We start from the raw sequence: 21144 nt of genomic DNA, 5'->3' as shown, positions 1-21144 counted from the left end.
TTCATTGAATGTAAGAATGCAAGATCTCAGTGTATGGAAAATTTAAATTTAGGCTGAGCTTGTGGGTTTCTCCATTTATATTAAAACTTATTTGATTCCTGAAAGTGATAATGAACTTTGGACCTCTTAAGCATTCTATATCCCTTTCTTCCAGTATTCCTCTCTGCCTATTTCTCCATCATTTCTACCTCTAAAAGAATTTTAATGCATAATAGTTTCCTATTCCCTGCCTATAATTTGATATCTTATGATAAAATACCACAGAAATAGTATAGAAATGGACACAATATAAATGAAGAGTGAGTCATAATAGGAATTATAACTGACATCTAGGATCCAAGACTTAGAAAGGCTGTCTTTAAATGTGATTTGTGTAACTGGTAGTGAAATTCATTTCAGGTTAGTTTTGCATGGCATAAGGGACATCTAGTGGTTATCTAGGTCTCTGCAGATTTGCTAAAGGTAATGTAACGTCATAGGTTTAAGTACTGGAGCTGAGTATCATCACCTTGAAAGAGAGCCCCAAGATAAGAAGGGGAGCCTCCTTTGTCACATAACTCTATGTTGAAGTTAACAAAGGGTAAAGAAACCTGTTCAGAAAAAAATAAATTTGAGTCCTAGCATTTCTGTCTTTATTATTGTTAGTTTGAACACAGCTTTTATTGGCTTTCCTACCGGGTTGGAAATGATTCTGTTATCAGTTACCTGCTGGTCTGGCATATTTTTGCTATCACTTTCCCCACCTCTTCTGCTGATTGCAGAGGGGCTCTTTGGACCACCTTGAAGAGCCATCTGATTAGAGCCTTCATTTGGCCAGAAGCAGGGCTGCTTAGCAGGCCAGGGCAAGAAATAGTTTGTAATTGCCTCTGACAGGCAGATCTCCTTCTTTGGAAGTTGCTTGGCCATCAGGAAGTCATACAGTTCTGATCCATGGGTACTTTATATAAATGAATGGGTTTCACATTATAGGAAGTTGAACTGCAAAATGCCAATGTGAACTTGCCTTCTTAGCCCCAGAGAATCTTCGTGGAACTTGCCTATTGGTCAGCAGGTCTTGGGCTGATCTGTCACTATCCATGGTCCTGAACTCGCTGCTTCTGTCGTCTGGGCTGCATAGACTACTTTCCTCATATACTCCTATTGTTTCCAGCTAATTGTGTTAGACTTCATGAAGGTTCTGTTTCATTGAATCTTTTTATAGTGTCCCCCCCTGTTCTTCTGCCTTTGGGCCTTTTATATAATCTCTTTCTCCAAAAGCCATTTGGCATTTCTATTGTAAGCTATCTTCTTTCAGGGTTGTTGGTGGCAGAAGGCTTCATTGTTAGGAATTCATTCTTGCTTTTTGACTCTGGGTACAGAGAATGAAGGCTTGAGGTACTGTTTCAAAACCTCCATGTGTTTTCTGTGGCAGTCCAAGCTACATTGTCATAAAGAGGTGGGCAGTAGTCCCTTAGCACTTTCCAGAAAGGGAGGCAGTGTTGGTGCTGAGTTTTGTTATCCTATCTCTTTGAGTATCTTGCTAGAATTTGTGATTGGTTTTTTTGTTGCTTTGTCTGTTAGTGTTTTGTCAAGACACATAAACTAATGACAGCTGCCACTCTTGGGTACAGAACTTTCTATATTGGTAAATTCAAAATGCAAGCACATTTCCTAAGCATGTACACTAGTGAAAACCAAATTCTCAGTGGTTCTATCAAATTATTTTTAACTGTGATACTTTAACTCCCTACTTTCTCATCTCATCACTTATTGTCAAGCAGAAGAATATAGAGGCTTCTTTCTGCATTATAGTCCTGCTTGATTTAGAGGCATCAGGAAGTAGTCTTTGGGGTCTTCTTTTCTGTTGTCCTTCCCATTCTTTCACGTCCTCCCATATATATGTACTGACTTTGTGTCAGGCACTGGGAGACACAGAAAGAAAGGCCCAGTTTCTTTCCACTTGAGTAGCTACTGGTCTACTGGGGAAAACAGTTGCAGCACAACATGATAAATTCTTTGGCAGCGGTTAGAATATGGAGCCATGGGAGCAGACAGGAGGAACTCAGATGTAGGTAGGAATCGAGTAAGAGTATTAGTGAAGGCTTCCCAAAAGAGGTGATACCTAAACTATGCCTCAAATGGCAAACCGTAATTATTCAGATAAGAGAATCCAGGGGGAGAATTTACTGGAGGAACTGCAGAACTCGACAAGGCTGGTGACAGTGAAGTGGGGACTAGATCCGGAAGAGTCTATTATGTAATGCTGGAAAGTTTGCATTTGTTCTGAAGTTGATAGAGAATCACTGAAGGGTTTAAGTGGGGAATGACATGTTATCCTCAGGGAAAATAGTGAGATGATTAGAATTATTTCTAGTCCTTGGAATAAAAATAACAGTAGATTCCTAGTGAATCAGGAAGGCACATTTTACATTTTGTCACCTTTCCAATCAAACTGCTAAAGGCTTCCTTTCTACTCTAATGCCCCCTCCCACTTTTTTTTTTTTTTTTTTTTTTGCAATTGCATAATGTCTGTATTTTTAGAGCTTTTCATAGTCAGGTACCACCTACTCATCTGATCTTAGTTCCTCTGCTCTGTGACATGTAACTTTCACTCTAGTCAGGTTGGTGCCCTCATCAAATATTCTAAGACAGAAGGAAATGTAGGTGTTCACTAGGTAGGTCGTTTAGTACATAAGTAAATGCAGGAACTTTGAGAGTACATTTATTGAGCCTCTCCTGTGTGCTAGGCACTTTGCTAAACAGTGGTCATGCATTGGCTACCACATCAGAAACACATAGGCTCTGTGTTTATGAAGCTTACAGTCTAGAGGACCGTGACAGTGCCATTCTTGGAAAGCAGAAGAAAGAGAAACACAATCCGGGTCAAGTTTCTGATCAGCGGCCCTTGCACGTTCACTAATTGGAGTGACAAATATATCTCACTCCAATTCTGGTGTCAAATATATCCTCCCTTTAAGCACTTTCCCAACATTTTCTAAGCATGAAGTGGCAGGGATTGTACCTCCTCATGTTCCTTTGTATTCCCTACGGTCTAGAGCTAGAAGTAAAGTGGTTATTTGACACATTCACATGGATTTTGCTTCCAGTATTTTAGTGTAGCTAATTTACATTACGCTGGCTTTGTGTTAGAGGATAACTAACACAATGGAGAATGTTAGGATGGAGAATATGTTCACCTCAAATTACATCTCTTAGTGATTGGTGGTAACTTCCTAGAGCACTGCCTTGAGGAGAATTCTGAGACTCCATCTGGGTTGAATGGGGGCAAGAGAGTAGGATAGAATGACATCAGTTAGCAATGAATACCACATGTGAGGAAGGAAGAGTAGAGACACATATTTGCCAATGTGGTTCTTGCAATAAATGAAGTCTTTGTAGTATCCCAGAAACCCCCACAAACTTGATTGGCTGGAATTTTTTTTATGGGATACATGAACATATGGTGGCCTGTTCCTGATCAGCCTTTTTAACTGAATAAAGTCCTCAAAAGTTCTCTTTCTTGAATAAAATTTAGACCTTTACTGTGATTGTATTAAGGGTTGGAAATCTTTCTCAACATTTTAGTGTCTCCATCTGTAACTGAGCATCAACCTATTATTTCCATTTCACAAAGAAGCCATCAGATAAATATTTGTCTAAGTCTTGAGCACAAGTGGTAATGACCTGCATTATTAGCAAGGCTCTTGGGCTGGAAACCATGGCTTTTTGATTCATGAGGGCAGAGTGACTGGCCCACAGCTTTCTCTCTCTCTGGTTGACTGGATGCCCAGGTGACTGGATGCTTTTTTCAAAATGTGGGAGGGACTGAGGACTTTGGTGATTCAACATCAGCTTGCCTGGATTGTGTCTGTCATTCCAGCTTGCCTTATGTCCCTTGTATCTTTTTCTGGGCACTCTCTTACAAATGGGACCATAAATCAGAGATGATAAACTGAGGGTCCCTTGTGAGATCCAGCTTGCCGATATGTTTTGTTTGACCCACAGAGTGTTGGACCACTCAGCATTTAAAACATTTGATTAATTGTCAACATTCTACTACTGTCTTTTTAAGCCTGAAACTCAGTTCCCATTCTCTACTTCGGGTGCTTAGTTTTGATCTTTGGTGGATCCTGACCACTGTTCACAGAATACAAAGCATGAAAATGGTGGTATCCATGGTATGTAGCCGTTGGGGCTTTGGGCCTCAGGTTTGATGTTAGCTGCAGCTCAGCAGGCAGAGTTCGTTCACTGACCCCTGTTAGCAGGACCATAGATGCAGATGTGGCCCCAGCCATGCCAAATACTAGGCTCTTCTGACTTTGGAAGTGAGGAGGACCATCTGCTGTCACATTTGTATTTGGACTTCACTGTTGGAGTTCAGTCAGTGGTACATTCTGATAGAAGATGTGAATGATAATGAATCCTAAATCTGTGCATGTGTGTGGTAGGGCTGTGTGTGTGAGAGAGAGAGAGGAAAAGGGAGAGCAAGAGAAACAAGGAATAGCCACCGTTAGGCATTTATATATATATATTATAAATGCCACATTAGGCAATTGTGTATATATATATATTTTTTAATTTTTACTTTTCTACTTTAGAGTTTCTTAAATCCAGTCTGTCACTAGTTTGAGCCGTCTTTTTTTTTTTTTTTTTTTTTTAAAGATTTTACTTATTTATCTGAGAGAGAGAATGGGAGACAGAGAGCATGAGAGGGGAAGGGTCAGAGGGAGAAGCAGACTCCCCGCCGAGCAGGGAGCCCGATGCGGGACTCGATCCCGGAACTCTGGGATCATGACCTGAGCTGAAGGCAGTTGCTCAACCAACTGAGCCACCCAGGCGCCCTTTTTTTTTTTTCCTTTTGAGCTGACAGTCACCTTAGAACTTATCCTCAGAGAAAATCTTTTCTTCCTAAGATTGCTTTGTGCCAGGCTATCCTGTCTGTTGATTTAGTTCTGGCTTTTCACAGAAAATAACAAAATTAATAGTTATTTGTAGATAACTATTAGATAACTGCCATTTGTTGAGTGCTTATTATGAAGGGCCAGGAACTATGTCGACTATTTCTCTATACAACAGTATTATCTTCTTTATTTCTTACAACCCTGTGAAGTGAGACGTGCTGTCCACATTTCTACAGTGAAAGACTCTGAGGCTGAGACATGTTAACTATTTTGTCCAAGGTCACATAGCTGGTATGGGTGGAGCAGGACCCAACCCCAGTCAGTGAGACCATGGAGCCCGTTATCTTAACCACTGCCCTGCCACTTGAGTCCAACATCTAATTTAATGCAGACATGAGCATTTATTAAGCACCCATACAACGAGGTGCTAGTTCAGATTTTAAAAGGGGTGGTGCATATTTTTGCTGATAGGGTGTTTGAGGTCTCTTGAAAAGACAGGACCTGTGTTTATTTAAAGAAAACAAGGTTGAGTGTTTTGAGTGACAAAGGAGTGGAACAGTCAGTTCATTGGGAGGAAGTCATAGCAGAACAGAGATATCAGTTGCTTGAAGGACAGAGGGGAAGTAGGGCAGAGAAAGCAGGATGTGTGATTCTGTGGCGACCCTGGAAGCCAGATTCTTTCAAAGTGCTTCTTATTTATGTTTTTACCCTGAGTAGGAATGTTACACAGTAATAAGATTAGCCTGAACATTTCTCTAGAAGCTGCACTATCCTGGAAGCTGAAGAGAAAAAGCTCATTTTATTATTATCTATTGTCAATGGATTAAATTTGGGTGGGGGATAAATATATCTTTGTCTTTCACTTGTTGAATGTAAACTGTTCCACACATAGGTATAAAGCTGAAAGGCTTTATTGGGATTTGTAGTCAACACTGTTCCATATCAAGGCACTGTGACACTGGTTCCTTGCTATTCTGTTTTGTTTAGCCTAGACACTTCAGAGAGTGTCCCCCAGCATCCTGAATTTCAGATGTCCTCCACTGACCTGGATCAGAGCAGTGGTGCTCAGGCATGAAGTCACGGACCTGTAAATGATGGTCTTAAAAGCTGATCTGGTGGTTTTTATTGAAATTGTCTTTTATGTAGACCCACAGAGGGTTGAAGATGCTTTAAAAACAAGAGGGGGGAAAAAAAAAAGCCCGGTGGTATTCTCCTATTCCTGCACAGGAGAAATAGTACCAAGAGGCCATCTGGGCACTGAGGGCACAACCCCACATCCCGTCATTCCTTGTAGTTTCCTTGCTGGAGTGCAGAGAGATGTGGCATTTACAGCAGAATGCATGGAAACTTCTTCCCAGGGAGCCGAGCAGAGTGGCCTAGGAAAAGATGGAAGAGAGAGGAAAAGAAGCACCTCTGTGAGTGGGGACTGGCTCTACCTCTCAGATTTATTCTCATGGACCTGCCATATAACTCCAGTGCCATAAATGAGTTTAATATACAAGGCACATCATGTAAATTAGAAGAGTCCCTCCTTTTCCAATCAGGGCAAGTGGTCTGGGCAATAGGAAGACAGCTGCATCACTGGCGGGCAGTAGAAGGATTCTAAGTTTGTCAAATGGTGAGATCAGCAAGGACCAGAGTAGCCAGAGAGGGACTGGAGTGGGTTTGGCTATAGATCCTGGTGAAGGGGCATCAGGAGAGGAAAGCACAGTAGTGTGGGAAACGTGGTGAGTGAAGATGCAGAAACCCCCACACTTGAGCTCAGACAGAGGCCTCTGAGGTAACTCCTGAGTGGGGAAGGATGGGACATACCAGGTGTAAAGGGCTTCGCATATCAGGATGGAGCTGGGTGTTGTTTTGTGCTTGACTAAGGGGTTTTTGCTTTATAGGTAAGCATGGGCCACAGGAGAACCTAGAAACTGCCATCCCCAGAGCATGACTCTGCCCCAGTATGGTCACAGAGATCTGGGTTCAAGTTCCAGTTTATGTCCTCAATGGGCTGAGTGATCTGGAGGCAAGGACCTGTCCCCTTTCTGTAAAATGTGGCTAGGACTACCCAATTCACTTGCTTACCATCTGGCACATTGTAGATGCTCAGGAGATGGAAACTATTTTTTATATTGTTCCCGCTCTCATATCTTGCCTTAGTCCTGATATCGGTCCTGTGTGCCTTTGTATTGGATTCTGGAGGCATCGAAGTATGGTTTTTCTGAGAGTCTGTCTTAACTCTGAAACTCTGTCCTCAACTGTTTTACTCCCTGACCTCCTAGGCATGAGCTACAAGTCCAAATGGCAGTCTTTACAAGCCTGTGTGTGGGGTAGTCAGACCAGCTTATCATTCTTTGTGACTCTGTCTCTGCCACTCAGTTTTTGTGACATCTTCCCTCATGGGGAGCCTCTTCCACTTGTCTTTAATTGGTCCTTGTTGGGGCAGCTTGTCAGCCAAGCTGCTCTCTGTCACTTGACGCCACATCTCTTCCTCGTTCAGTTATCAGTCAGGGACTTTCCGTTAGCTGAACAGAGAACACGGTACTAGATACTAATTTGCCTTGTAAGGGGGTCTGTCAGAGTCTCTTGCCTCCATGCCCTACCCAAGGCCCTGGTACCTTACTGCATGGCTGTGGTCCTGGCCATGGTCCTGCACCGGGCAGGTGGGGAAGGGAGGGATGCCAGCCATGGAGCTTCCCAGTTGAGTACCACCAGGCTACAAGACCCCTGTCCTCCTGTCCCTTCCTTCTTGGTGGGGGTTCTCAACAGAACCTCAGGTCAGGCCCCAGGCAGTTTCTGACAGTATGCCAGCGCCCCTGGAGATAAGAGTATGCTATTATTTCTTCTTAGGTTTGTGTACTAGTGTAGAATTTTCTGTGTTCTACCATGTATAACATCCCTCTTGATCTTGATAGTAGCCCTGGGGGAAAAGGGGAGCTGTTCCTAGAATAGGTTTCCGAGGTTCCTGTCTTTGGAAATGGGACTCAGAGAGGTTACCCAGCTCTCAGTAAGAAAGGTGAGGAAATGCCAGATAAATAGACAAGTAATTTCCAGGCTGTGGAGTAGAGAGCTCACCTTCAAAGAGCTTTCGAGGGAAGTCTGGTTATCTTTCGCCAGTTTGTGGCCCTGATTCTCCACTGTGTCTCTCTAGAAACCTGCACTGTAGTGATTCACCTCTGGTCCCAATCTCAGTTGTGTACCTTTCTCAATGAAGAGCCCCTCTTCACAGTACCCTGCATCCCTTTATTTTTATTTTTTTAAAAGATTTTATGTATTTATTTATTTTGAGACAGAGAGAGAGAGAGAGGGAAGGATTGAGCAGCGAGAGGGGTAGAGGCAGAGAGAGAGAGAATCTTAAGCAGACTCCCTGCTGAGCATGGAGCCTGATTTGGGGCTCCATCTCAGGATCCTAAGATCATGGCCTGAGCTGAAATCAAGAGTCAGATGCATAACTGACTAAGCCACCCAGGGGCCCCTACCCTGCATCTCTTTAAGAGGCTTTTTCTTTTTTCTCTCCTGCCTCTTGTAGGGATGCCTGAGTTCTTTATCCATTTATTATTCAGTGGAACCAAGCCTCAGTATGCCCCCCTGGGATGAACTATTGTTATACATTAATAATTAATCTTAACAAGCAGTTCTAGTCATAGGCATTTAACTGAATGCAGAGAAAGCCAAAGTTTGTTTATGACAGAGAGATCTCCCATGCCGGGGCACAGTAGTGGGGCTAGAAAGGGGGAGTTGCCAGTCATTAAACTTGGTTTCTTTTCTGGTTCACTGGAGTGATCGATTGCCTAAAGATCTTGCAGTATTTCCTCTTTTCACGCAGTCAGTCCAGTAGTGCTGAGATGAGGAATTCAGGAAGCTGAAGTTGCACGATTTTCCATGTAATGTTAAAGATGAGCTTCACAGGTGCTGCTAGTGGGACCTCACTCCGAGTAGCCACAGTGGTAAAGCATGTGGATGTGAGAGCCCAACTCCCTGGGTTCAAGGCCTGCTCTGCCAGTTACCAGGTGTTATGACTGTGAACTGGTTCTTTAACTACTCTCCACATTTGTTTCCACACCTGTAAAAGGGGGGAATGGTGGTAGGTGTCTCAAATGGATGCTGTCAGCATCTGATGGGATGGTAGGCCTTGGATCCTTAGCATGGTATCTGGTAGTAGGTGCTCAGTAAATATTAGTATCATTATTATTTTCAGTGTTACTACGGTTAGGCCCATTATCAAGGTCATATAGTAGGTGAGGCATTTTCAATTCTTTGTCATTAGTTATATATTAAAAGGCCAACAGTTCTGCTCTACTCTGTCCTTGTGATGGGGAAGAGAAGGGAAATGATTCTATAGCTGGATGTTAGGGATTAAATGATTTGTACTGGAACGACCCATCCATTTACCTTTTTATTACTGAGATGGATTGTAAGATTTATTTTAGTATTTAAGTTTTGTTATTTTGCTGAAAATGGAGATGGTAATACAACCTTTTTTGGGGTCATGGAAAGGATGAAATGAGACTAACAGCTACATCACCTCCCCACAAAGTAGCTGAGATTTCTATGCCCTTACTCTGTGCTGTTCTAAGTGCTCAACATGTATTAACTCATTTCCTCCTTGCAAAATAATTTACTCCTGTGTTCCCAATTTTAGAGGAGAAAAGAGATCCAGATAAGTTAAAAAACTCTGCCAAGGTCACACAGCTCATAAGGTGGTGGATGGATGTGGGACTTGAGCCCAGATCCAGATCCTGACTTAGAATTTGAATAAGATAATATAAAGCACATAGCAAAGTGATTGCCATAGTCAATACTGTAATGTTAGCCCCCTTCCCTTTCATTTTTTTCCTGTTTATTGGAAAAATGTGACGTTACTTAGAGATCAGAGGACCGAGACCCATCCCAGGGCACTGCAGTCAAAATTCAGTTCTAAAAACGGCAAAACCTCTTTGAAATTCTAATTTGGGGAAATATCATTAATCCCTGCTTTTACATGGATTACACCAAGTTTCAAAAATCATAATAGTTTTTTTTTTTTTTTTAAAGATTTTATTTATTTATTTGAGAGAGAGAGAGAGAGAGCATGAATGGGGCTTAGGGAGAGGGAGAAGCAGACTTCCTCCTGAACAGGGAGCCCGATGTGGGACTTGATCCCAGGACCCTGAGATCATGACCTGAGCCGAAGGCAGATGCTTAAACGACTGAGCCACCCAGGCACCCCAGTTTTTTTTTTTTTTAGTGTTTTAGGGTGTTTTATTCTCCTATCCTGTGTATATGGAGGGCACATACAATATGTGAAAAACACAGATCTCCTTCCCCACCAACTCTTAACACTTAATCATTTTCTTTCAGTAATACATGTGCACAGTAGAAAACAACAACAACAACAACAACAACAACAACACAACAGGGTACTGTGAAAAGTCAGTCTCCTTCCCATTCCTGAATATGAATCTGACAAATCCACTCCCCCGTGACAATTTTATAGTTTCTTGTGTTTCCTTCCAAAGATGTTTTATGCATTTATGAATATATATACATATAACACACGTTCCCCCCAAAACACACACACACTTAACACAATGATAGTGTAGTGCACACTTTTATGTTCCTTGCTAATTTCACTTAACAGTATTTCTTGGAGAACATCCATGTCAAAACCATGTCAAAAACTACTTTGTTTTTAAGGACTGCATGATTGTCCATCATGGGAGGTACCAGTCTTGTTGATGGTCTTTTAGGTTGTTTCTGGTCTTTTACTAAGTATACTTCAGTAAATATCTTTGTATTTAAATATTAGTATTTGTGCAACTCAGTTTCCCTTGATTTTTATTTGCAAGCTGATATTGTATAACTTTCTGACAACACAAAAAATTGGCCAGAAGGAGACAACACAAAAGGAATAAAATAGAAATGTGGGGGCTTTTTTAAGGCTTATGTGCACCCCAGAGGTCCCTTCCAACGCTTTTTTAAATGCTGTATCTCACTTTTCTCATATTGTTTCAGACATATTGTGTCCTGAAGCCTCTTCTTGGGCCTTTTTCCCTGGTGCCCAGTGAGCAGTGGCTGGTAACTGTTTGCAAGATTGATTCATATGGCACTTGTTTGGCTTTTGACAGGTTGTTTATAAGAATAATGACATCCGCCTGGAGCTGTCTCGCCTGGCCCGGATCGGGGACACCAAGATGAAAATCTATGGTGAAGTTGTATTCAAGTGTGAGAATGTGGCCACACTGGACCCCATCAACTTCGAGACCCCAGAGGCATATATCAGTTTGCCCAAATGGAACACCAAACGCATGGGTTCCATCTCCTTTGACTTCCGCACCACTGAGCCCAATGGCCTGATCCTCTTCACTCATGGCAAGCCCCAAGAGAGGAAGGATACTCGGAGCCAGAAGAACACCAAGGTGGACTTCTTTGCCGTGGAACTTCTCGATGGCAACTTATACTTATTGCTTGACATGGGCTCGGGCACCATCAAAGTGAAGGCCACTCAGAAGAAAGCCAATGATGGGGAATGGTACCATGTGGACATTCAGCGAGATGGCAGATCAGGTAGGAAGAGGCACAGTTGTGATTGAGAAGAGAGGAAAGCTGCAGCTTTTCAGTCTGTTTCCCAGCTTTATATTTTTTTATTTTAATGTTTGTGCTTGCATGCATGTTTGACTCTTTGTGTTCTCTTTAATGGTTGTTGTAAGATTATGTTTCTGAACAATATATCTGTCTCGTCGACAGTTCATGTGGTCCTCCTTTCCTTGTCACTTGCGGCACAGCCGTCTCAGTGATGGCTCCAAGGCTCTGGAGCCACACATGGTTTTACAAGTAGCATTTCCACTCCTACCAAAGAGGCTGTCATGTCACTGGTGTGATGGTTTTTTTTTCCCCCCCTCCTTTTCTTCTCCTTTTTCTCATCACCATGGAAACACAATTGTGACATCACAGATGCTGCATTATGTGATTACTCTGTAGGATAAGCTTCACTGTGCAAGAGTTTATGCAACGCTACACCCTTTAATAATTGGCAAGAGTCATGTTGCAGGGAGAATTTATGACAAGAAAGAAAAAGGCAAATTGATTTTTCCTGAAGTCATGTTCAATTTAAAGCCTTCCTTTGGTGTGAGAGCCTATATTTCACTCTTTGCTCAGACCTCACTAACTCTCCCTTCCTTTTCATAACCTTTTACATTTGGTTTAAATGGCTTTGTTTGTTTCTGCAGCCACAGATCAAACAAGCTAGCCCCAGGCAGTACATAGCTACTGTGGAATGGTAACAAAGAGAGGGAGGAAACACACACACACACACACACACACACACGCACACACACACGAGTCTGGAGCTTTTGAATGCCTGAACAGTCTGCTTAGCTTTCTGTGGACCATGTGGCAATCAGGGTCACATTCTGTGCCATCAGGAAGGACATTTCACCTGGAATAGTAACTAGAGCATTTGGATTTCACACGGATTTCCTGATTCTCCATTTAGGTGGTGTTATACTCAAGAAGAAGGGTCTTGGCTATGTTTGCTGTATTTTTAAGGATTCTCTCTCCTGGGAAACACAAAAAGTCTTTCATTTGGACATTTTCGTGTAGGTGCATTTGGCCACTAAAAAAAGCAATAGGTTCCCTCAAAAGGCTGCAGCCAGGAATGGCTGAGCTTTCTGAGGACGGCTTTTCTGCATAGTTCCACAGCCAGAGGGATGACGGAGATGGGCAATGTTGCCCTTAGGAGGAGCTGGATGGGTTCTGCGTGGAGGGCAGACGGGTGGCAGATTGCAGCCCTGGCTGGTTTAGCGCCCAGCAGGATGCTTTATTGATTGTCTGAAATCTAATCAGAACCAAGAGGCTTCAAATTAAATGTGCTTGTTGAGTAAGAATGAACAGTTCGTGCTTTTTTAACAGACAAAGACACAAAAAACGAATTTCTCTGGAGGCCAAATCTTTTTCTCTCTCTTTCTAAATTTATCCCTACAATGTCAGCAGGGGCAGAGCCAGAAAGGTATCCTAAGATTATAAGGGAAACACTTCTATTCATTTTAAGACCATGTGTTTTGGGTCTCTGGAGTTCCATTATGGTTGATGGGTGTTAGGATTGGCTAGCCTAGACCTGACACAGCTTAAAGGTTACCTATCTGTGTCACAGGCAGCCTAGAGCAGAGGAAATTGCCATGTGTTTACTTCTGTTTATTCCCAGCACTGATTGCTTTTTTCAAGTGGGGCAGTTATTTGTTAGAACCATCAGTAGACCCATCTTTGACAAACCTGTCTGGATTTCAGAAGCCTGGAATTTCATATCTGGTAGCTATAGCATTGGCCAATACTGATACATTTGATCAAAGGCTATAATAATTTACTGAGTAAACAAATCATTGTCTTATGAACGCAGCATAACATAAAATTTTACTATGATCTGTTAAACTTCATTTCTTCGCGAGGGTATTTTCTGGTATGTTTTTGGTTACGAACCTGTACCAGAATGAAGAGTTACACAAATACCTGCCTATGCGAGTATGGGGCCTCCTTCCTTGCTTATCCTGAAGAATGACATGGGAAAAGTATGGTGATCACTCCCCAGTTGGGGGACTGGTTCTTGAAACTTGATTAAGTGCATTCAAAACAGTTGTGGTCACGCACTCAGAGGATGGATTTCCCTCAGGATGTATTTATGGCTCTAACATTTAAATCCACTCTGTTGCTGTCCTTATTTGGCAATAGCTGCTCCTCCAGGTTGGGGATCAAGCAGCTCTGTAGGCTTGTGGAGGGTAGAGAAAGCAAGCAGTGTAGGAGGAAAGGAAATGCAAACCTCAGCTTCCCCAACTGTGAAACAGTGCACCTGTTAGCTCCTCCCTCATGAGATTGTTGTGAGGATCGAGTCCAGAAAAGCACATACAGTACTTAAAATGGTGACCAGGACATAGTTATTGCTATGTAGGTTTCTAAAATTTAAAAACACGAAAACGCAAAGCCAATTTCTCCAGGGGAAAACCTCGAGGATAGAGTGGGGGAAGCATGTGGTTGGCATAACCCGCCCAGAGGCCCCTAATGCTGGCTTTGTAATTTATAGTGTACTTCACACTTTTGATCTTATTTGATCTTCTTGGCCCTTCAGACTATCCCTTTCATAGCCCAGGGGACTGAGACTCAGGCAGAAGTGAAGGCTGCTTGATGAATGGCAAGACCCAGGTATCTTGGTACCCATAAAGCACTTTAAGAATACTAAATAAATTTAAAATTTCTGGTGTCATGTTCAGATATCACCTTAATTTTACAGTTTCCTTGATTTTACAGTTTAGGAAAATGGACTGTAAAGTAGCTTGGGGACTGGCCTCGGGTCAGAAGGCCATTTAGGACTAGAATCCCAGTCCCCAGTTCCCAGGACAGGCTCTAGGTTTGCACAGTCTCATCGATGGGTCCATGACCATACTGCTGCTGGGCCTGGTCTGCCTCTGATCTCGTCTCCTGCTCGCCCCTTGTGCCCTCCCACTCTAGCCACACTCTGGCTTACCCCAGGGCCTTTTTAGGTGCCATTCCCCCTGCTGGCACATTCTTCCCCCTGGACTTGGCCTGGTTGGATCCTTTTCAACATTGTGGTTCTATCATACTTGTCACCTGCCTAGAGAGGGAGGCCTTTGCTGACTGTACGTTTTAAAGGAGAACCCACAGGCTGCTACCACCCATTTTACTTTCTTCCTAGTACCAACCAGTACCTAATTTCTTTTGCTTATTGAGTCATTTGTTTAATTTCTGTCCCTCTGCTCGGGAATATCAGTGCCACAAGAGCAGAGACATACCTGTCAAGTTCATCTCTGTGCCCACCAGTATACCAGAGACACAGCAGGTATGCAATCCATCCCTGTTAAATGAATAAACAAACATGTTCCAGTTGAAATTTCTCCAAGCAATGCTCCAGGGCTGGTAGCTAATGGCATTGTAGAGGGTATTAGTGCACAGAGGGTTCCATCCTTTTGGGCATGGCAAGTGAGTGATGAAGACTCAAGCAAGCACTTCCAGAACCCTTACTCTGTCCCAAACTCTGAGGAGCACTTTACATATGTGAACGTATCTAATCATCACACTAGTCTGTGAGGTGGGGACCATTATTTTCCCCTTTTACAGATGAGGATATTGAGGCCCTGGCAGGTGAAATCACTTCTGTACCAGTACCTGGTAGAGCTGAGATTTAAACACAGGCAGCAGCTGTGCTGCCCTCAACCTATTAGGTAGGTGACCTTCCAGCCGGGACTCCGTAGAGAAAAGACATCAGGTTAGGTGTTCATTCACGAGACGGTCCTGAATCCTCCTATCAGTGAGAGTGTCTTAGCAACAAAGACTGGAACCAAATGGCCTAACATTTTCCTTTTTACTGTCTGGAAGCCTTTGCCTCCCTTGCTTGCATTGTTCTCACCTGGCCAGGCACCACGAGTCTCTGAACCCACCTGCTGGGCTCCTTTCATTTGGTTCTTTGACTGGCAGCCTCACCTGCCCAGAGGGCTGGCAGCTCACTCTGTTTCCATCCTTCTGTCCCAGGTACCATATCAGTGAACAGCAGGCGCACGCCATTCACCGCCAGCGGGGAGAGCGAGATCCTGGACCTGGAGGGGGACATGTATCTGGGCGGGCTGCCAGAGAACCGTGCTGGCCTCATCCTCCCCACTGAGCTCTGGACTGCCATGCTCAACTACGGCTACGTGGGCTGCATCCGTGACCTGTTCATCGACGGGCGCAGCAAGAACATCCGGCAGCTGGCGGAGATGCAGAACGCTGCGGGCGTCAAGTCCTCCTGTTCGCGGATGAGCGCCAAGCAGTGCGACAGCTACCCCTGCAAGAACAATGCTGTGTGCAAGGATGGCTGGAACCGCTTCATCTGCGACTGCACGGGCACCGGCTACTGGGGAAGGACTTGTGAAAGGGGTGAGTTGGCCCTCGTGGGTGGCATTCAAGGTCCGAGTGGGCGTGGTGTATGGCAGGTGTGTCCCGAGATAGACCTACCCCTGCTTTCTCTGTTTTACAGAAGCGTTTCCTTCCGTTCACTGCTTTCCAGATTATACCCTTTCTGGTTCTGGATGCGTGAATTTGTTAACTAGGGTTGGATCCCAGAAAGGGAAACTTTAGAAGAAATATTACCAAGATCATGGCACTTTTTCAATTAAGTATGAGACATCTTCAATCCAGGGTGGGTGGATACTTCTCTTTTGGGTTTCTGGGTGGGCTAACGAACTGGCTATTTCAGTTATTCATTTAACTCATGCGTTTTGGAGCTTTCTACATGCTAGCTCTTGGATTAGGCTTAAAAAATAGACTACTGAACAAGGTAGACCCAGTCCTGTTCTCGTGGAGTTGCTGCCCAGTGGAATATTTAGTCATTAAATAAATAATTACAAACGTGGTGAGGTTTATAGGAGGCAGCATGACGTATTGGTTAAGAACATGAACTCTGGAGCCAGGCTGGGTGAGAAATCTGACTCTTATGGAGTAATGTGAACTTTATCAAGATAATCAATATCTTTGAGACTTGATTTCCTCATCTGTAAAATAGGGATAATCAGGTACCTAACTCAGAAGGTATTGGTGATGATGAAGTGAGTTAGTAGGTTTCCCCAGACAATGACTTAATAAATGTCAGTGATTGTTAAAGTCATAGTTATTGTAATAAACATTATCAAAGGGAAAATAGAAGTTTGGGAGGCCCTCTGCAGGGGGACCCGGCACACTGTAGAGGTTCATAGAAAGCTGCTGTCAGGAAGAGTCTATAAGCTATGTCCAATTCCAGCTTGGTTTATTTTATATGCCAAGCTTATAGACTTCAAGCTGGCTGTCCATAGATTGTCAGCCTCTATTTTATATGAAGGGATAATTTACATAGTTATCAAGTGTTTGCTGAGGGTGTAGCTCTAGGGCTTTAAAGATACCTCATATGCAATAGACATAGTTCCTGCTCTCAAGAAGTTTATCATTTTTTTTATCTGAGGCGTTGAGGCATCTCTACAGGAAGCAGTAATAAAATGATACAAGGTAGCAGAATGAGCGCTGTTGGTGGACCAGACTGGGAGGACAGAGATTCAAGGAAGAGAAGACTTTCTTGAGGAGGGACCTGCAAGGCCTCATCCCTAAAGACCACCAGTGGCCAGAATTGTCCAGTATCAGGAGTCTGGGGTTGAGGATTAATCTTGGAACAAGCCTGGAAGAGGGGCTGGATGAGTAGGCAAAGATGTTTTCAAGGACTGGCTTTTGTGAGGTCCACTGTATAATTAGTTAAGGGGTGTTTCAAGAGAACTGTAGATCTTTTTTTTTTACAGCTGGATCAAAAATGGGATATAGCACATTGGGGTGAAGGAGGAAGAGAGAACTTTCTTGGAGCTCTTGGAATGTAAATTCAGAGTCACTGAATTTTTGAAGCTGTGACAAGCAGAAGCTAGAAGTAGTATAAGAACCAGAGATCACTTCAGACCTCTCACTCCTTCCCCTTGGGTCTCTTCCCAACTCAAGGGCCTTGGGACTGCTGAAGACAGGCAGCAGTAACTGTAGCCAGCTGTGCACGGTGTCTCTGAGCTCACCTATTCCAAGGGCAGATCCGTGGGAGTTGGTCCAAGATTTGCCAAGAACAGTGAAAGTCACTGCACCTTTTATGTTGTCACTTCTGACTAGTCATTAAGAGGCAGCTGATTGGGGATATATGAGGGACAGTTATTCCTGGTACAGTGCAGCCAAGTCATCCATTCTGGCCAACTGAGAAGAGGCATAGCAAATTTAAGACATTTGATCTATACGTCGCTCAAATCCCAGACGCTGCAACTGATTGTTTTGTTCCCCTGCTAATTGTTTTTTGGCCCTGTATTGTTCCTGACACCATGTTCAGAATGAATCAGTGGAGTGTAAAAATGATAGGACTCCACTTGCTAGCAGAGAAAATAGAGTTACCTAATGACATTGTTTTTCTTTATTGAAACTGATTTCTCAGTGGAGATGCTTTGAGTGTCCTTTATTCATTTTTATACATGATGCAGACATTTATTGAAACCCTAGTATGTTATAGGCACTGTATCAGATTCTGGAAATGCAAAACCACTGACATAGCTCCTGATTTTGATGAAGGGGTATATAGTCCTTCCAGAGAAACAAAGGGAAATGTGCTAACATGTGGCAGATGTTATGCTATATGTTTATAGGGGAACAGTAGGGCAAACAGATGGGAGAGGCCATGCCTGTGTAAGGGAGTGATGGTTGGGAAAAGGGGATTCAAGTTTTCTTGGATTTTCTTGTTTCCTATTTCTAACAAAATGATGGCCTATCTCTACCTCTGACCCTATAGACACTTCTGAAGAGTGGTGAAGGAAAAATATTTGTTAACATTCTTTATGTAAGGACCATGATCCCCTTGGGATCCAGGAATGCTGCCCCACCCACCATGACCCCATCAACCTGGGCACTCAGTTTACCATTTTCTCTAATTTTTTCCTCTACATTAACCCTAAGCCTAGAAATGATCATTTGTACTAAATGTGATAAGATTAAGACAATTTCTAAGGCATTGTGTCCCATCCAGCCCAAACTGTGTCCTCTACTTGGACTTGGTTGCAGGGTCAGTCCCTTGGTATCACTGGTCCCACAATAGGAATGGTAAGGTTAGAGAGGCATTTGTTTATATAAAACAGAGAAAGCATAGGTGGGATGTTAAAATTGGTATTCAGAGAAAAAGCAGAGTTGGGGATGGCCCAGGTCAGACACTACATCAAAATAGCCCAAGAACTCAAGCAAAGTGAGCAAGCAGATCAGTGTATAGGGCGACTCCCAGATCAAAGCTGTCGTCCAGATACAAGGAAATAAGGCAAGAGACCTAGGAAATATATGAATATATGAGATTAAGGTTAACTTGCAGAAGTATCTTTCTCTTATAGTAAAAATGGATGACTCTTGCTTGTACCCTCACGAGAGTGCTTCTATTGCCTGTGAAGATAGCAACTCTAAATCTTGACATTTAACAATCAGCTGGATGTTGTATTTAGAATGTTTCGGGATGATCTGATACTATTCTAAGAAGATGTAGATCTATCTTCCCATCCCAATTGTTCAGCTCTAGCTATTTTGGTTTGTTTTTCAAAGTGTTGTGGGAGACGTCTGTCTCCATGACCTAAAAAGCAAAGGCCTGTTTTAGCTGCTTAATGCCAGTCACTTTGGTTGAAATGCTTGTGTGCTGGAAGACCACCTGCGCTCCTGTGAAGCCCTATTGTATTGAAGAAACATTCTAGCTTGTCTTTCTTAAGAAGATATGATCAGTTGACATGGAACAAGCATGGCATCTTCTCCTTGTCCACGTGGCCAGACTGTTTAGTTCAGTTGGTGGGAGCGAAGCATCAATAGCCAAGACTCTGGATTTGATTTGTTTGTGGACCATCAAGCTTCAGTTTGATGAGGCCACTGCAGATTCTATCCTCTCCCCTAGATGGCTTTTTCTGAATGTATGCCATCCTTTATTTAGCAAGCAAGAAAGGAGGATTCAGCAGAAGTCCATTCCTTTGACAAGAAAAATAACCTACAGTACAGCAATTACAATTGGGGTGGCCTAGTGGTTAATGGCATGAATGTTAGAGTCAAATAGACCTGGTTTGTGTGTTGGTTCTGCCACTTACTAGCTAGGTGACCTACAACTGATTTCTCTCTTAATTCTTCTAAGCCTCAGTTTCCTTATCTGTAAAATGAAGATGCTAATACTTTCTAGGTAATGTTCTTTTGGTTGCAAGCTACAGAATTGACTATGGCTAACAGAGTCAAAGAAGGGGATTTACTGCATGATTACCTAGAGAGGTACTGATCAAATGAAGCTCTCACTAACTACATCTTTAAAAGGAAAGCAGAACAGCTCCAGGGACCCCAAGGCACTGCAATTGAAGCGATTCATCTCTCCTAACCTCTAAGTTCTGGATTTTTCTAACTAGAATTTACATTTTCGAAAAAAAAAAGGGAAACTGATTGGCCTAATTTGGTTTGTCTGTCTTGTCAGCTCTGTCCAGGTGGGTGGTCACCTAGAATAGATATGAAGGATCACCCAGATGCACACTCACGTTTGTGTGTGTATGTGTGTGTGTGTACATACATATAAATAAAATGTTACTGAACCATTTTCTTAGTGCTCTTTCATGGCTGAGTTCAGCATATCCTGATCCATAAGGCCATATCCTCTTCTAGATATCCAGCCATATGGAAATGCTTCTGTCTGATGAAAGAAAATATTTCCTGGGATCATGGAAATCGGATGCCTTTGAGAATATTAATTTGCACAACCAAGAGAATGTGATGAGAGGGTAAATCTGCTCTTCTCACTGGTTCCTGGGATTCCATTCATCTGATATAAACACCAGCTGAAAACCAAGAATGCAGATATTTTGAGTTTTCTCAAGTAACTCTTGTTCCAGCAGGAAAAGAGTGCAGACAGCAGCTGCTCCCCCTTTCAGCTCAGGGACTTCCCTTTCAGCCAGCCGTCTGAATGCTGCTGTGTGCTCCTGGGGTAGCAGCAACACCTTCTGCCTGGGAAGGCTGAGATCCCACCTTTAGATGAGATGGGAATGTGTCATTTGGATGCCACATGGAAATTATGGTGTCAGAAATACTAGAGTTGGCAGGTACTGTTGATGTTTCCTGCACCTAATCCTTGTTTCAGCAGGTGAGGAATTGGAAACATCACTTTAACTTGGAGTAGCTGTAGAATGGTTAAAATTCATGATTCCTGACTCTTAATCTATTGCACTTTCCATTACATTGAGCAGCCTTTCTTCCCTGTATATCTGAAAGAGGTTAGATTGTAAGGTCATTGAGGGAAAAACAGTGCATTAAATATCTCTGTGCCCCCCACCCCCAAAGTCTGAGGCATTGTGCTGTACACAGTGGAAATGCAAAACCACTGACATAGCTCCTGATTTTGATGAAGGGGTGTATAGTCCTTCCAGGAAAACAAAGGGAAATGTGTGAACATGTGGTTATTAAATGTTGGAACTATATTTAATAACATACTACTTGGTTATTAAATGTTGGAAGGCCCCAGTCCTCTGTCCTGGGTCTCCTGTTAGTCTGCACACTCATCCATAGTCTGTATCCTCCTCCATTGCCATGGTGTTGAAGGTCGTCTATATGTTAATGACTCTCAAATCCGGGATCTCTAGTCTGGAACTCTCTGGAATCCCAGATTTCTGTATCTAGTTGTCTACTTGACATATGCATTTAGATTAGGTAGCTTAATCATAACATTGAAAAACAGAAATTTTGAGTCCCTCCTCTCAGTGTTAGACTTTTTTTT

General features: G+C 43.0%; 1 protein-coding gene across 4 annotated transcripts in view; it reads left to right on the top strand.

Moving 5' to 3' along the window:
* Positions 1 to 21144, top strand: part of NRXN3 (neurexin 3) — a 1459332-nt gene that overhangs the window by 425487 nt on the left and 1012701 nt on the right. For all 4 annotated transcript variants that reach the window (XM_021679606.2, XM_044918184.1, XM_021679607.2 and 1 more), the window contains 2 exons: positions 10976 to 11414; positions 15384 to 15767. In XM_021679606.2, coding sequence (XP_021535281.1) covers positions 10976 to 11414; positions 15384 to 15767 — 823 coding nt within the window. The remainder of the gene's footprint in view (positions 1 to 10975; positions 11415 to 15383; positions 15768 to 21144) is intronic.

The sequence above is a fragment of the Neomonachus schauinslandi genome, chromosome 9 (assembly GCF_002201575.2).
Source record: "Neomonachus schauinslandi chromosome 9, ASM220157v2, whole genome shotgun sequence".
NCBI classification, from domain to species: domain Eukaryota; kingdom Metazoa; phylum Chordata; class Mammalia; order Carnivora; family Phocidae; genus Neomonachus; species Neomonachus schauinslandi.
This window is presented reverse-complemented; position numbering and strand designations above follow the sequence as displayed.